This window comes from Pygocentrus nattereri, chromosome 16, assembly GCF_015220715.1.
Source record: "Pygocentrus nattereri isolate fPygNat1 chromosome 16, fPygNat1.pri, whole genome shotgun sequence".
NCBI lineage: Eukaryota > Metazoa > Chordata > Actinopteri > Characiformes > Serrasalmidae > Pygocentrus > Pygocentrus nattereri.
The window spans coordinates 26409431-26425719 of record NC_051226.1 but is presented as its reverse complement, the minus strand read 5'-3'; the positions used below and the strand labels follow the sequence as shown (position 1 = coordinate 26425719).

General features: G+C 40.5%; 2 protein-coding genes across 2 annotated transcripts in view; one reads left to right on the top strand and one right to left on the bottom strand.

Moving 5' to 3' along the window:
• The window catches only part of ammecr1 (AMMECR nuclear protein 1), a 66350-nt gene extending 52747 nt beyond the window's left edge, over nucleotides 1-13603 (top strand). Inside the window, exon 6 of the mRNA XM_017701161.2 lies at nucleotides 6911-13603. Within this exon, the coding sequence (XP_017556650.1) occupies nucleotides 6911-7025 (115 nt within the window). The 3' untranslated portion in view covers nucleotides 7026-13603. The remainder of the gene's footprint in view (nucleotides 1-6910) is intronic.
• A 263-nt stretch (nucleotides 13604-13866) lies between these two features.
• LOC108429438 (transmembrane protein 164) overlaps nucleotides 13867-16289 on the bottom strand; it is a 44273-nt gene continuing 41850 nt past the window's right edge. Inside the window, exon 6 of the mRNA XM_017701162.2 lies at nucleotides 13867-15619. Within this exon, the coding sequence (XP_017556651.1) occupies nucleotides 15413-15619 (207 nt within the window). The 3' untranslated portion in view covers nucleotides 13867-15412. The remainder of the gene's footprint in view (nucleotides 15620-16289) is intronic.

Genomic DNA, 16289 nt, shown 5'->3' with positions numbered 1-16289 from the left:
CATGATAGATGGAAGATGTTTGCAATTTGTAATAGGCTTGAGTCAATTGTCAATACTATCGCAGACAGTACCAAAATAAATGCCCAAAAGCAGTAATATGAGGAACTAAGCGAGACGTAACAAACACAAATAGATTCATTTGAAAGATCACAGAACCTACATAGAAGCTCTGTTCACACTTGGTGTACTCCTCGAGGGATCTGATCATACGTGGACAGTGAAACTTAGACCTGCTGTTTCCATGCGTCTCTAGTGACCACTTGAGATTGGATTTTGAGACTTGAGGAAGAGTACTGTGCATTTATATCACTCTCTTGCTGCGTTTGTTGTCTAAAAACAATGTATCATGGGTAATTGAGTACGTGGGCAGGCTGTTGCAAACATTAGGATTGCATGCATTTGCAACACAGCTTATTAACAAACATGAGAAGGTAGCTGTGCTACTGTTTGTCCTTGCTGTGGTGATGCAGTTGATTAGGTGTTCTCTGTTGATGCCGAGATGCTTTGAACGCTTTACCATTCACACAACAAATGGTATGTGGTCATATGTGTCCATCACTCGTTGCGATTGGAGTGATCGGATTACAATGTCCCAAAGACTTAATGGCCGTAATGATGTATGAAGCTCTCTGCATTTATTTAAGAAGGTTTTGTATGACGTGAAAACAAGTGAAATTTTGTGCACAAATGATGAAGCAGATTCAATGCGTGGGGTTCAGTTGTAAGGCTTCAGAGTCCCCAAGAAAAACTGTTTCATTATTTTACTATCATTAACATTACAAAAACTCAGAAGGCACGTATAGATTCACTGGTCGTTTGGATAGTAAAGAAAATTGGCTATATGCGTTGTGACCCCTGGTTCCTAGCAGCACTGTAAAGAAAAGGGGGGGGGGGGTACATACAATGTAAAATGTAGCATAACTTTTGCACAGCCCACACTTTATTTTTGCACTGCTTTTTTTCCCCAGTCTGTTAAATCCAGCAAATGAACACTAAATGTGCAGAAGTATGTTCTCTGTAGAGGAAGTGTGAACTTATTTGTGTGAAAATGTGTGATTTGACTAGTGGCACCCAAACCTTTAATATGACTATGTTCCTACCAGAGCAGTGCTTATCATTAGAATATTATCTTTTTAATATTCTTAAACACCACTGTAATTTTGACATCATCTGAAGTTCCAAGTGAAGGCGAGAACTGTAATATGAAGGCGCCTTACTGTTACACCAAAACTATTGAAGTGATTTGTGAGGTTCCTGTACTCTTCTTGAACTGTATGAATGGTTAAGAAGGAATTTGTAATGGGAATGTGGACAATAAACATCAATACAATCTTCTTCTGTTTTGTTCCTCATGACTTGTGGCTTCTTGTGTTTATGGGACCACATGACCAGCTAAGGACGTCAGTGCCTCTTTTAAATCTCTTGGAGAGAGTCCTGATGAACCACGTAGAGCACTTATCACTGATCCATCACTTGCACCTGTGTGCTTCTTCCACTCAACCAAGCAGGACTTGAATGCGATGGCATCAGAGACCCATGCTGGCATCTGAGTCGTAGCGATTACTCAGCGTGCTTCAGGGCGAACTGTCAGGATGACCTTGCTTCCATGTCCTAAACAGCAACCTAAATCTGTGTTACATGGCAGCTTTTTTGGCTCCTTGCACTTCTTGTCCGACTAGAAGCCTCTTGGAAATTAAACAAGCACAGATGCCACAGTGACAATGAATGTTTTCCGCTTCTCATACTGATTTATGGATAAGCTGAAAACTTGAAATGTGTAATCATTTGTAATAAGACCACTGTGCGGAGACGTGAATGAACTGAATGAGCCTCATGAGCGTCATTCATACACTGTTACAGCAATAGTAGAATAGCCCATAAGAAAGAAATTACTAATAATTATTATAAATAAAACATTTAAATATAGTGTCGTTCTTGTAGTACTTCAGTCTACACTGTAATTTACTACTGAATAAAATAACAGCAGTTATTCCAAGCTTTTGAGTATGATCCAATATTTGTATTTTCCATATAATTAAACACAGTACACACTTCAGGTGCATTAAAAATAACATTCAGTTGTATTTTGGAGAGGTATGTTATAGCTTATAGAACCACCCGTTTTGGGGATGGGCTTGACTTTTTTGCTAAGACCTTTTTATAGACTTTAATATTTTATTGATATGGACTTCAAAGACCAATCCGATGTTTGTAGTGACCAGGTCCTTTTAAAATGCTGCAGTAAAGTCACTTAATCTTTGGTTTTTCTTCTTGAGATGCATTTTATAGTGTTTCAAATTGCTTAGATGTGCAGTGTAACCTCTGAATAGCCTTTTTATACCTGAAGATGTATGTCACAGAACATTTCGACAAGACTTCTGTGTTTACACCAGGGACGACCCTGGTAATGGTACCTTTTTTAAGCCTATTAATATTTTCAAAGCAGATTGTCACTGATCACATATGGAACATGAACTGGACCCTTGCTGATCGCATAGGGAACGAGTTGCTCTCCTTTTTTTTTTTTTCCACCTCTGCAGTTGAGTCAATTCCAGAGCACTCTGCTTTCCCTTTTCATGTTCTCGCCAAGACGGAAACAGCTAAAGCCTTCATTTGGAGCAGACCCACCAGAAGCTCGTGTGAAAGGGCCTGAAGCCAAACAATGAGATCTAGATACTAGCGACTGAATCTCTGCTGATGCTTTTCAGCTCCATCTGGTTCTGTCAAACCCAAGGACCGTTCGCTTGCTCTGGCTTCATCTCCATCAGTCCATTTTCTTCTCCACAGTACCTTCAGGAAGACATCATTCCGACACTCTTGGGTCCTTCCAACTTACTAACAGGCTCTCTATTCATTCAGGCATGTATGCAGCACCGGAGTGACTGTACCTTTCTCATGCATGCATTGGTGTCTCCTGCCATGCGTATGCATGTACACCTGGGATGCTTTTTCAGATGTTGAATGATTCACGAGTTGGAGGTTAAATATTGATGCTTGAACAGTTGACCAGAGGACAAAAACAGTCTTTGTTGTGAGGCTGTGAAGGAGATTCCACTCGTTTGCTCAGTTGAAAATAAATAAATAAAAGCTTTGTGAGCTACATGTGAGGTATTTAAATGTATACAGTAGTATGAAGTTTGGGAAACAGGCCTGCCTTTCAGTGCTTCCTTCTTTGCCTCATTTTCAAAATACATGCTCACATGCAACCTAGGCCTGAACGCCTGAGTGCTGGTGCTAGCTCAATTCAAATCCTTTGTCTCAAATGATACCTCAAGCGGATGTCAACACAGCTTTAACTAACACAAGAACGTTGCCCCTGTTGGTCTTTCAGCACCCAGAGCCCACTTTGTTAGCTTCAGATGCTATGCAAGTTATCTAGCAGCTATCAAGAGCAAGATCAGTGTCACTTTTTGTGCTTCCTTAGTTCTGTTCAACTTTGGAAAGCTACTCTGTTTGCTCTGGATCTGTCATCCTTTCCACTTTCCGTTCTTCCAATTTTATTTTCTTATTTTGTCCATATAACCTGTTGGTGTTGGTGTTGGTGTTGGTGGTAACGGGAATGGAAATGTTTGTGTCGCCATTATTACTTTGAACTAACAAGCTCTGTGTGGCTCTTAGAATTCATGTTTCTAGCTCACAAGCTACAAGACTTGGCTACGACTTTCCCGTGTGTGCTGTGGACGTGCAACATTATGCCTTCTTGTCCAGATTGGTTGAGTGTTGGTTGGCCTCATGGCTGTCCATATTTGTTCCTCCCCATTTGTCCTCTCAGCCTTTTTATTGTCTCTCTTCTTTTTATTGTCTGTTACTGGAATGTGAGGGGGATTAAACAGTGAGCATTCTGACATGATCATGGACCCACCTTTTACTCTTAGGGAATACCCCAACTGAGAATGATCTGAAAATGTTGTTTATTTGAAATTCAAGAGACAATACATTATGATCCGACATCACGTTTGCTTGCTGTAGATGAACAAGTTGCCTGCCATCCTTCCTTTCTAATGACACTGTGTCAGATTAGGCCTAGGGGATAATAATTATTAAAATCAGATTGTTTTGAATTAATAATGCATTTGAGGTTTTAACATGTAGAAATGCCAACCAAAATACCACAGAGTATTTCTGTGCTTAGACTGCAGATTCCATTTGTTTGTTCAATTGAAAGAAATAAATAAATAAGGCTTTGTCTAAATTGCAATCCATGCTATTAGGATCAGTGCGTCTTGATCGGTCTGTAGTCCATAATCAGTTATGATTAAGGCCACACTCACTTTGTATGTAGTTAATAAGAAGTTAATGAGAAAAGGTTTTGCTGTGGAATCAAGGAAGCGTTATGGACATTTGTAATCAGAGCTAATGAGGTATAGGATGATTATGCTGTTGTGTTACAGTATTGTTTACAAAGTCTTAATCTTTGATCAGTTACCACTCCAGTACACTAGGTTGGCTAGACAGAGGGGGAGAAGATAAGCTGGGGGCAGCTAGCAGCATTAGCCAGGTTGCTATTTAAATTATGGAGGGTCAGTAAGTACTTGGAGTTTTCATGTTTCTGAACGAGAGGTTTGGTTTTCTTAAATTAGGTAAACTGATGAAACTGGTGTTCTTAAAATGTGTTGTACAAAAAAGCAGAGATTGCACTTTTTTATTTGTACTTCTGTTCAGTCTTAATAATAATTCTAAATCTTGCATCAGAATGCATTGGAAACCCAAAATATAATAGTTACTGATTGGAGTCAGATAATATAGACCAGGGGTTCCCAACTTTTTGCAACCCAAGGCCCACTTAACCCACCCCAAAACTTTCCACGGCCCCCCAGAATATTTTTTATTGCCGTTTAAAACCAAATACAGTGCAACCATCCAGGTGAAACTGACTGCATAATCACACAACAAAAGAAACTAAACATTTACAGCATTTGTCACTCACCTAATGAGATGGCCGATGTTGTTTGCCAGCTACCAAGTGGTGAATGTCAGGTTGAAGTGCAGAAAGTTGCAAACGGAGGTCTGGCTCAACATTTAAGCCTATTCCTGTATTTGGTCTTGAGTTTCGCAGAGATACGTTGTGGGAAACAGCATCAGGAATCTCACTGCCTTGTCTGAAAGATTAGGGTACTCTGACCTAACATGAAGCCAAAAATTTACCAAGGACTTTTGTGAAAAAATAAATTTTAAAGCACTGTCACAAGAGAGATCAATAAGGCTGTCCTGCTCAGACACACTCAGACTTGCGATGGCTCCTTGGCATATGTCGACCAAGGGATTTTCTATCCAGCTGAAATCTAGAGCTGGAAAGAAATCGCGTAGCTGCATTTTCAAACTTTGCAGGTGCTCAACAGTCGGTCTTGAAACTGCATTTGGCAGAGAAGCATTTTCTTTTGTCAGGAAATCTGACAGATCGTCAAATGACTCGTAGTTTGACTGTTCCACACGCTTGGTCCACATGTCCAGCTTCTTTATTGTAACTTCGATTTGGTTTTGGACGTGAAACGCTGTCACTGATTTGCCTTGAAGGCTAAGGTTGAGTCCGTTCAAGTGGGTAAAAATGTCTGAGAGGTAACTCAATTTAGCAAGCCACTCAAAATCAGTGAAGCGGTCTGAAAGTTCAAAGTTTGAGTCCAATAAGAAAATTCTTACTTCATCCCTCAGTTCAAAAAGTCGAGCCAGCACCTTGCCGCAAGAAAGCCACCTTACCTCAGTATGTAAAAGAAGCTGAACATGACTGCTGCCCATTTCCTCGCAAAGAACACGAAATAAACGGGATTGGAGTGGCCGAGCCTTAATGAAGTTAACTATCTTCACTGCCTCCAGCACAATTTTAAGGTCTCTTGACATTCTCTTGGCAGCTAATGCTTCTCTGTGTAAACTGCAGTGGACAGAAGTCGCCAGCGGTGCTACAGCTTTCACGCGCGCGATGACTCCGTTGCGTTGTCCCATCATTGCCCTTGCTCCATCAGTGCTAACTCCCACACATTTGGACCACTTGATTCCGTTCGACACAATAAACGCATTCAAAACATCAAAAATAGCTTCAGCAGTTGTCTTGGTGGGTAGAGGCTTACAAAATAGTATGTCTTCAAATATTTCACGGTTATGCTCATACCTCACAAATGCGAGTTGGAAAGGTTGGAAAGATTTGCAATGTCAGTAGATTCATCCAGTTGTATTGCATAAAAGCGACTCTCTCGCACTCTCTTTATAAGCTGCTGGGTTACATCATGTGCCATTTAATTTATTCGTTCAACTGTGTTATCAGAAAGTGATGAGATTCAGTTGCTTGCAGGGTTTTTCTCCCAACATCACGCTAACCATCTCTTTCACAGCAGGTAAAATCAAACTCTCCCCAAATCGTATGTGGCTTTCCAGCCTTTGCTATTAGCTGCGCAATATGGTAGGAAGCCTCAACAGCTTTAGCATTATCGGTTCCAGAGCAAGCCAATTCAAGGGTCTTTTTCCTGCTTTGGTATTCTTTAAGTTTGTTCTCAAAAAATTCCACAGGTTTAGATGCATACTCGCTGTGTTTAGTCTCCAAATGCCAACGTAACTTGGTTGGCTTCAACGACCTCCGAACACACAACGCAGAGTGGTAGCGGCTCGTTTTCTGTTCCTGTGCATGTGAAGCCTGGTGCACTCACTGCTGTATTTTCTTGTTTTCGATTTATGCTTGCTTTTCTCGGTTCTCTCAGTAAGAGATACAGTGGCTGCTTCACTTGTAGATGGTCCAGCTTCAGGGTCTTTTGTTGTGAAAGACCCTGTTTTTCCAGTTAGGAAGCAGTAGACTGGAACTCTGCGTTAGGGAATTACTCCTCTGAACCACTGAGCTAAAATATAGTTCACGTTTCATGAACTGTTATGGTTCATCCCTCTTTTTAAAACCTTTTTTTTGTTGTTGCTGTTGTTGTTGTTCCAGGTACCGTAGCGAAAAGATGACTATGAGCTACGCAGAGTACATCGCCCATCGCCAGCACCACCACTACCAGAACGGCATCGGGCACCCTCTCCCCCCCTACAACCATTATTCCTGACAGCGAGCCGCATGACCAGTCACTGGACCTCTCCGCGGACCTCTTCCCGGGAGAGCCTGCCCCCTCATGGTCTAGCTATCTCTACTACTGTACCATTTTATGATGATAGTTTCCGTTGCCATGCCAACAGTCTCCAAGTTGGCGGCATGGCAGCGGGTGGCAAAGAAGCATCACGATTCTGACGCGAAAAAGTCATTTATTTTCTCCTTTTTTATCCTTTCTATTAATTTAGTTTTTGCAGCATATATATCGACTTATAACCCCTTTTTTCTTATTTTTAAAAAAGCAAATAAACAAGTAATACCTTTTTTTTTTTTTTTTTTTTCTCTCTCCCCCTAAAAGATTTTTTTTCCAACAATCCTAATCAGGTTTTTGAGTCTGTGGATGGAAATGAGCATATTAATGAGGGGCTTGTCTTGCTGATAGGAATTTGCTTCTGTATGCTAAGCTTTATGTCGAGTGAACACTGCACTGTTTCTGCCCAGGTTACAGCCACAGCAGTGAAGTCTACCACACTGAACTGACAACCAGTGGGGTTTTCACACCTTAGCGACCGTCTCCTTGATAGCATATCATCATGCATTGATGATGACACTGTCTGCCATAAAATAGCTTTGCTTTGGAGAAGGAAAACAACCAAAGGGCAATGCTAAAGGACAGCAGTGCAAAAATGAAACGCAGCTAGGGTGAGTCCTGTTGAAATGGTCATCATTGTTGGATTTTACTCAGGCCATGAGTCTGAGTGGCAGCTGATTGGCTGAACAGGAGTTGAAATGCAGAATTAGTTTGCAACTTTCACATAATTGGGCACGCTTGCCAGACAGTTCCGTATAGATTCTAGCCATGAATGAAACGGCTAACATTCTGTAAAGGCTTTTAATCAAGCCTTCATTTTGCAGATGTTAACTAAGGGTTAACTGCAACTTTCTCACATGTTCCCCAGCCAGTCTGTAGGATGTAACTGGGGCTGAAGTCGTGTAGTGTCCACTCGGCTCTTAGTTTTCCAGGGCAGTTTTGTTGCTTTTGGTTTGCTTTTATCATTTGTTGTTAGATTGATTTTATTTGTATGGATCATGTAGACAGCCACCAGAGCTCAAGTGATTCTTTCCTTTCTGTGCGATTTCCTCTGAAAATTGATTGTTGTGAGGGGAGGTGTTTGAAATTGTGAGTCATTGTTGTCTTGGAATTTTTGGGTCGTGATGCATACGTAACTGTGAAGTTAGCCAAAGACAGACTAGCTTGAGACAGTTTGCTTTCTTTTCCTCTGTGTGGTGTTAGATGTGCGTTGATATGTGGACAAACTTGTCAGAAGAAACCGCTAGATTAAGTTAGCTATTGGAAAAGCCAGAATATTTTCTCCACAATGCCAGGGAGTTCCACTCTTTGCATTGGTGATATTTCGTGAGATCACTGAATTGAATTCATGTGGCTCAAGATAAACAGTCGACTTTTTTGTTTGTAGTGCTTCTATTTGTGAGAGGAAAAAAGAAAAGCAGATGAAGCCATTGTGTTCAGTGGTGATTATTCCCGTTAGGAAATTCTCCGCTTTGTTCATTAAAGTTTCAGATGATACTAGAAGGTGGTCAAATTGCAGACCTTGACATTGTTAATTTGGGTGAGCAGGTCTGTGTCGAGGACTTGAGGATTGGCTCTCAACATTTGCTAGCGAAACCAGCAAAATTGAGCAAAGGAGTTAGCATGTATAGTTTGTGGCTAGTGGGTTGTCTAACACATTACACCATTGATGTTTCCTCAGCCACTGTTTTCTAAAACCTTTTGTCACACAGAGAGGAAAATCTGTGCAAGAGACTTAGTTCAAAACAACAGGGACAAGTTTAAAAAAAAAAAAAAAAGCCATACTCTTTTTAGTGCATGCTTTGTCAGGGTGGTTGCTCTGTCAATTTTTTTTCTTTGTTCCTTCCCAAAATTGGGAATTTGTTTACTTAGAGCTGGAATGTTCACCCCTCAAGGCTGTGGTTGTTTTCAGTTTATTTTTTCCCTTTTTTTAACCAGGAAATAGATTTCTGTGTTTTTTGTTTTTGTTTTTTTACTCCTGATCAGATCCTGTGGAAAAATCGGCTCTTAACTCCATGTTTGGGCATTTGGTTAATTAGGTTGTACTGTGGTACTGCCGATCGGTCAGCGCCCTCACGATCGAGCTGGAATGTCCGCAGCATTCACTTTTTAAGATGTTACCTCACATTCGAGACGTTCATGCCAAACCACCACAACACCTCATGATGCTTGGCACGAGCAATGTTTACATCCTCAGTCCAAACGCCACAAGCTTGACGACGGTTGCCATAATCAATACGATCGTTTCATGAATCCTCACGTCAAGCACATGCAGCTGTTCTGGTGGCCACACTCATAAACCACGTGGTGTTGTGACTGATCAGAATAATTGCATCTCTCAGCTCTGCCATGAAATGCTGGAATTAAGACACATTTTTGAAAACTTTTTTTTTTTCCCTCCAGGTATTCAGCGTTTAATCTGTATTCTCGCTTAGCGACAGTCTCAACTAAGCAAGTTGGGGGATTTTCTTCCATAAACGTATTGGAACCTTTTTAGACAAGTTACATGTGTGATAAAATCTAGCTAAATTCAGTTTTTTGGGCTTGTATAGTTTCACCGTTCTCTAAACAAAGCCTCCTGTTCTCAGTAGATGCAGTGCAGGACAAAGCTCTTGAGACTCAATCACTGTCTCCTTTTGAGGGGGAAAAGGCTGAGATGCTTTTGCTGTAGGAGGACTCCTCTTTGTTTTCATATGCAAAATGTTAAGGGCTTTTTTTGGTGTTCCATCCACAGTCACCCATAGCTCCTTGAAAGTTAAAACAAAACGACAAAAAAAAAAAACAACAAAGACCTTCATTTCAGTTGTGTTGCCTTAACAGTGGTTTGAATAAACTTGGACCAGTAAAATGTTGCCCTGAAGGTTCAGAACTGCGCCGTTGTTTTTGGAGTCGTGACTGAACAGGCCTATTTCGACTCCCTCCGTTGCTCTGCAAAAAACTGTGAGGGCCAGCAACCTCAAACTTGTGTCAGCAGAAAGACTGAAGCTTTTTTTTTTTCCTCTGTTGGCTGGGCTTGTCGAGCTGTCTCGAAGGCGTTTACTTTTGAGCACGACGTTTGCTCCCGTTGCCCAGCTGTGACTGTTTTTTCCCCCTGTGTGATGTTAACGATGTTATGAAGGCCACTGAAAACACATTTGAGGTGTTGTGTCTGGCTCCAGATGAGCCTGCAAGTGTCTCGTACAAACGTATTCGTTCAGAAGCTGCTGTTACCTGTCAGGTCACCATTTTCTGGTCCATAGTCAAATACAGCACAAACTGAATCCTTTTTTTTCTGCTGCAAAACCAAGTACACCAAGTCTTTTGCATACATGTAAAACTAATGTATACACATCTGCAATACATTCGTTGCATGTGTGTATGGAAGGCCTCCTGTTGAATCATGGCATGTTTGTTCACTGCTAGAGACTCTATAGACAAGAGGAAAAAAAGACAATATAAAATGGTGCTACTGGACCTCATCGTTGGGGGGTGGTCGCAGTTAAATGTGACTGGTCATGCGGACTCATCGATCATATCAGACTTATTCTTATCCTTGATATATGCAGATCTGTTTTACAGGTGTTTTTTTGTTTGTTTTTTGTTCCTACCAGTGTAACAAGTTGAAAAAATTTCCTGCAGGTTTGAAAGGACAAGGAGTCACAAGTCTAACCCCATACTTCCCTCATGGCCTGGGGGAAACGGGCATACACTTCTCATCCCATCTGTTGTGCAGTAGATAGCGAGGACAGAAGTGCACACGAGCGCTTGAGAATTGACCGCTCCATGGTCTCCTCACAAATGCATTGTTTCGTCGCGGTTATTGCGACAAGCTTTATAGAGCGTTGACAAAATTCTGTTCAGCCTCATGAAAAACTACCAAACTTGTTCATACTGGTGGTCACCAGTCCTCCTCCCGGAGGTCTAAAACGTACAGATTAGTTCACTGGAAGCAGCTTTGACATTATGTTTGGAACTGGACTCTGCAGGAAGGTTAGCCCTCCAGGAGCAGGGTTGGTGACCGCTGTTCTGGAGTAATTGTTGTGCAGTCCTACATTGGTTGAACATCTAATAGTACCTATTTGATTTGTTTGATTCCTCTTGGTTTGATTGTCATTTTTATCCTTTTAATCACAGATTTGGACTTTCTGATTTGTGGAAAATCAGTCATGTGCCCAGAAGTCTACGTTTGTTAGCCTAATGGTCTGATCAAGTTCAGACTTATTCAGATATGGACATTAAGTGCAAAGTTAACAGGTTGGACTGCGTTACTGTAGTTAATCACAACTAGCCAGGCTAAAAATGACAACCCACAAAATATCCTTTTAATAGTCAAATTGATTTATACGCTTTGTCAACGTCCTGTAATGGCTGTTTCATCCAGCAACGGTAGTGAAGAAAAATGACTTTGTGGGCGCAGCATGGATAGGTCACTCGGACTGGGGCCATCTTAAGGTCCCAGTTTTCCCCTTTATATCCTCTTTGTAATGCAGATGTTCAATATTGTGGTTCCTGGCATTCTGAACTGCTTGGCTCAACCAGGTGTGTCTGATGATGTGTAACTGTGGCCAAAATAACTTTTTCTCAGTCATACCTTAACACTCAGCACATTGAACACTCTCTAATGAACGACTTGGTGGATATTCGGTGTTTTGACAGATGCCATTACGCCGCTAAGTCGCAACCATATTGGAGTGGATTTTTCACAGCAGCTCAGCTGAAGGAGACTCCACTATGGACAATGCCATAAAGTTAACTACATTATGCTGCTTATCTCAGTACTGTCAGACCCAGCCAAACCTTTGCCACACTTTGGAAAGTTGAAAGCTGACTAGGGTTCTTTCTCTCATGAATTCCTGCTCAAGTTGTGTCTAAATACTTGAAGGCTTGTTCGAGTGTCAGTGAAATAGTCCACGCTGAAAATGCACTTTGGGGACACAGGTTAATTATACGGTCCCTGGCACTAGTGGTTGCTGGGCCCAAAGCATTCGAACACTGAAGCTGAACGAAACTGATGACTGTCTTACTGTCGCACCATTTAGGCAAAGATAGATGAGTTGAAAGTATGCTCGTTGGTGGCCGTTCTCACTGTACATCACACATTCTGCCCCTGAGGAATGAACCTCATCCGTTCTCCACTTGGTCCTTAACACAGTAATGTTTTTACAACAGTTTGCTCACTCTGAGCAGAACGAGTCTCATTTTAACACACAGTAACAATGGTTTAGGTCCTGCTTCCCATCCATCCCGTTCTTGGAATCCTGGAATGTGTAGGCTCACATTACCTTTGCGTGTTCGACCGAACCAAAGATGCCTCCAGCCATGTCCAAATGCTGCTCTTAAGACCTGCCTTCCTGTCCTTCCAAAAAAACACCCCTGCAAGAGAAATGTCTTTATCTGTGTTCTTTCACTTTGTCTTTTTTTTTTTTTTTAAAGATTTTTTTTTGTACGATTTCTAGCTTTCTTTTAGGGTTTTTAGCAACCTGAGTTCAATGAATTTTCATTGTAGCCGTCTTTGACACCTTACTAGGTGTCGGCGACTGTGTAATACTAGGTTGCACATTTTTGTTATTTTGTTTGTTTTTTCATTGTTGTTATTGTTATTATTATGTATATTTTTTAAAAAAGAAAACCCCATAGCGTGCCTCTTAGATTCATGGGTTTCTTAATGTGTTTTTTCCTAAGACCAGCAGTTATACTTTATATAAAAGATGCGTTGATCCTTATTTTTAAATGCCATTTAAAAAAAAAGAAAAAAAAAAAGCCTCTTTTCTTTACTCTGGACCCAGTAGCAGCACTGGTATACAATCGCACTGATAGATAAAGAAAAAAGTATAAATAATAATAATAATAAATGACATGAATAAGAACTACAATAAACTTGTGTTTGAGAACGTTTTGTAAGAAAATACATTTAAAAAAAAAAACAAAAAAGTAAACAAAATGACTGTTTTTGTACATCAAAAGTTGATTCTTTTCAAAAGAATATTTTGGATCTAGTTTCTAAATTATTTTAGTGGTTTTCTATGTTCTGGAACTTTGAGCTGAGTTTTGGACGTGCAACTCACTGATTGACGATTTGTGCAGCATTGGCACAGCGGGCTCCGGGGTTGCCTGGCGTAGCCCCTCATACCCACCAGTTTCTTTTAATTCTTTATATTTTGAGTTTGGATTCTTTCTCTGCTTTAGTAACTTGAAATTGTTGATGAAATAACGACCTGGGAAAAACAAAGACCCTCCCCTGTAGAACTCTAGACCCCTTCTCTCCTTCCCTATTGAATTTGCTGTTAGTGTGATGAGACTTGAAATGGGCATTTATTAAGACTATGATAGTATGGCTCCAAAAATACAAATAAAAAAAAGTAGAAAAATCACAAAATCAACAAAAAAATGTGTGTGGGGGGGATCTTATATATAGGTGGATTATCAGTGGGTATGTGAGCTATGGCTGTGGCGATGATAATGTAGTTTTAAACATTGTTATTACCTTTTAAATCATTTATCCAATAAAAATTCTTAAAGAGCAACATCTAACGTTGTCAGGTTTTTGTTTTTTTACTTGTAACTGGAAGCTGCATTTCTTAATTTTGACTATGGATTCAAAAAACTGCTTTTGATGCATGTTAAGCCCCTCCTGGCAAACAGTCCAACGAAATGTCATTTTTGTACATGGTTAATATGTATCTACTGTATGTTTGTCTGAAAATGGGAAAACTGGAATGTTTTGGTACCAGGAATACTCTGACTCCTCCAGCTTTCCTGAAAGTATGAAAGAAAATGAGGAAATGGGCAAGCTGGGGAAGAACTTTTATTTTTTTGACACGGTACAATGCATACTTCACGAAAAATATGTACAAAGACAACTTCACAAAATTCCCTTTCAGTCAGAAGCGTCTAAATATCCACAAAGGTATGTCCCTTGGAGGCAAAAACCATCTGGATTCCATCAGTACCCTTTGAGATACAGCACTCAAACATCCGTAACCAACTGGGACTGTTTTATCAGAGTTTTGTGTGAATGCTTGACAGGAGTGTGCCAAACTGAAAAGTTAGTAAGCATTGAAACTGGAGTGATGGGGTAAATTCATGATAACCTACATAGTTCTATTCAGACAAAACTATTCTTAGTGTTTGTGTCTTCTTTCCCTTGCTTGTTAACTTAAAGACTTGACCCCTTGAAAAATGATAACTGATGAAGTAGATCAGTTCTTGGCTTTCAAAGTTAGATACATTTCACAGTTTAAAAAAAAAGTTCAGGGTGTGGTCATGTGACCCCAGTTACGTTTCCTTCGATACTTGTGTACTATGCAGTTACAGTAGGGTGTTTTAAGATGAGAAAAGAAAATGATCGGCTACGTTCATTATGACAACATAATTTTAGTATTAAGTTGTGGCTGAAAAATACCCCAAGGAGGCAAGAACACAAGCCATTATTTAAGTAAAATAATTCCCTATAAGTGGGGGATGGGAGGGGGGACTACTTTCCCTTAAAAGTGGTTCACAGCAATGTCCACTACAGTGAATCCCATCTCTTCCCTTATATCACCACTGATAGACAACATTTAAGCCATCAACAACAGAATTACCTTTACAGTAAATTTGTGTCTTATCAATGGGGTGTAACAGTGAGGTGATCGGCTCAGTCATTCCGAAAGCTGATTATTTACATGCAAAAGAAAAAAAGTCACAGAAGTGGACAGTAGAAGGCTTGAAAGCACCACACATCTCCGATACAAACACAATATCGTCACATAGATGCTTTCTACAACATGTTAACCAAGTTAATATGCATTAACTGTCTTCAAATAGAACGTTTTCAACATGGCAACGTTTCTGATTGAGACATGATGAACAGGCTTTGACAAAATACAGCGTAGATGAAACTGTAGGAACGACCATTCGGTTTAGGGGGGAGAGACGATTTGAGTGATCTGACTAACCACGAAAACATCAAAAACACTGGGTTGGCCCCTGTTAAAAGAACATAAACCAAATAAGGCAACTGAGAAAAGAACGTGTCGGTTTGTAAAGATACCAGAACCTCCATTTAAAAAAAAAAAAAAAAAAAAAAAAACAACCTCCCCCAGAAACAAGGCAAGTTTTGCATGGTTACTGATCTCAGTATAAAGACTGATTCTTTTCAATATTCCAATAAAAACACTGACCTGTTTACTCCCGCTCAAGACACAGGAGCCACACAATTACTGACCACTTGTCAATACGATAACAGATGAGTTTGGAGTTCAGAATGACGGCACGATGGTCGCCGAGTGCGGGAGTGTGTGAAGTTTCGTGCTTGTGTGAACGCCAGTGGTGGCGTGGACCCACGTTGAGCTTCAGTCCACCTTCTTGGTGCGAAGGCGTGCTGCGTCCAGTAGGTGGCGCAGGGCAGGCGCTGTGTGGTGAGAGAGGATGGTCAGCGCTTTGCCGTGCACCAGCGTCAACAGGGTCTGGTGACCGGTTGCCCACACTCGGTACCAGGGGCCATAGAAGGGATCTGAGACAGCCGGACACAGCATGTTGTTCAGGTTCACCTCAGTCACCTGGATGAAAGCAAATGAGTGTGAAAATCCCCTTGGATGACGATTGGTTTTCATAAATTTTTTTTAGATCTTTCCTAAGTAGCGCAATAGATAATTCATATTCAACCAGTAGTCTAGTAGGGCCGGGGCAGTACGACAATATTTATCATTATCATGCTAAACTACGTCACAATATGCTTTGCTGAGCATATGGATGACACTGTCGGGTGCCTTAAGAATTAAACTGAACTTTAAGTGCAGTATGTGAAACACTGAACAAAGATCATAGCAGCGTTTGACTTTTTATTTTTTATTTTTTTTTAATGCATCATCAAAAGGACAAATATTCAGGTACATATGTATTGCTAAAATATGATGCAAGTACAGTATGATGTGTTTTTACATACCAAAAGCAGTCAAATTCATTTTACATGACAATTTTTAACCTGTTCTTATGCTTTAAAACTAAATAGGCTGTTTTTGTTGCTGCACCTTAAAGTCTGATATATGTACGTGAGCTCTGGTTGCCATTCTTTATAATGTCGGTGTGAACAGTTAAAGAGAAAAAATGAAATAAAAAGGCAGTGAAATAAAAGTTAAAAATAAAAGAAATGATAGTATGGGTGTAGGATGTGCCATGTGCTTCACTGAAATGTGTAAATATGCAATACCTTGCTAATAAGACACTGGT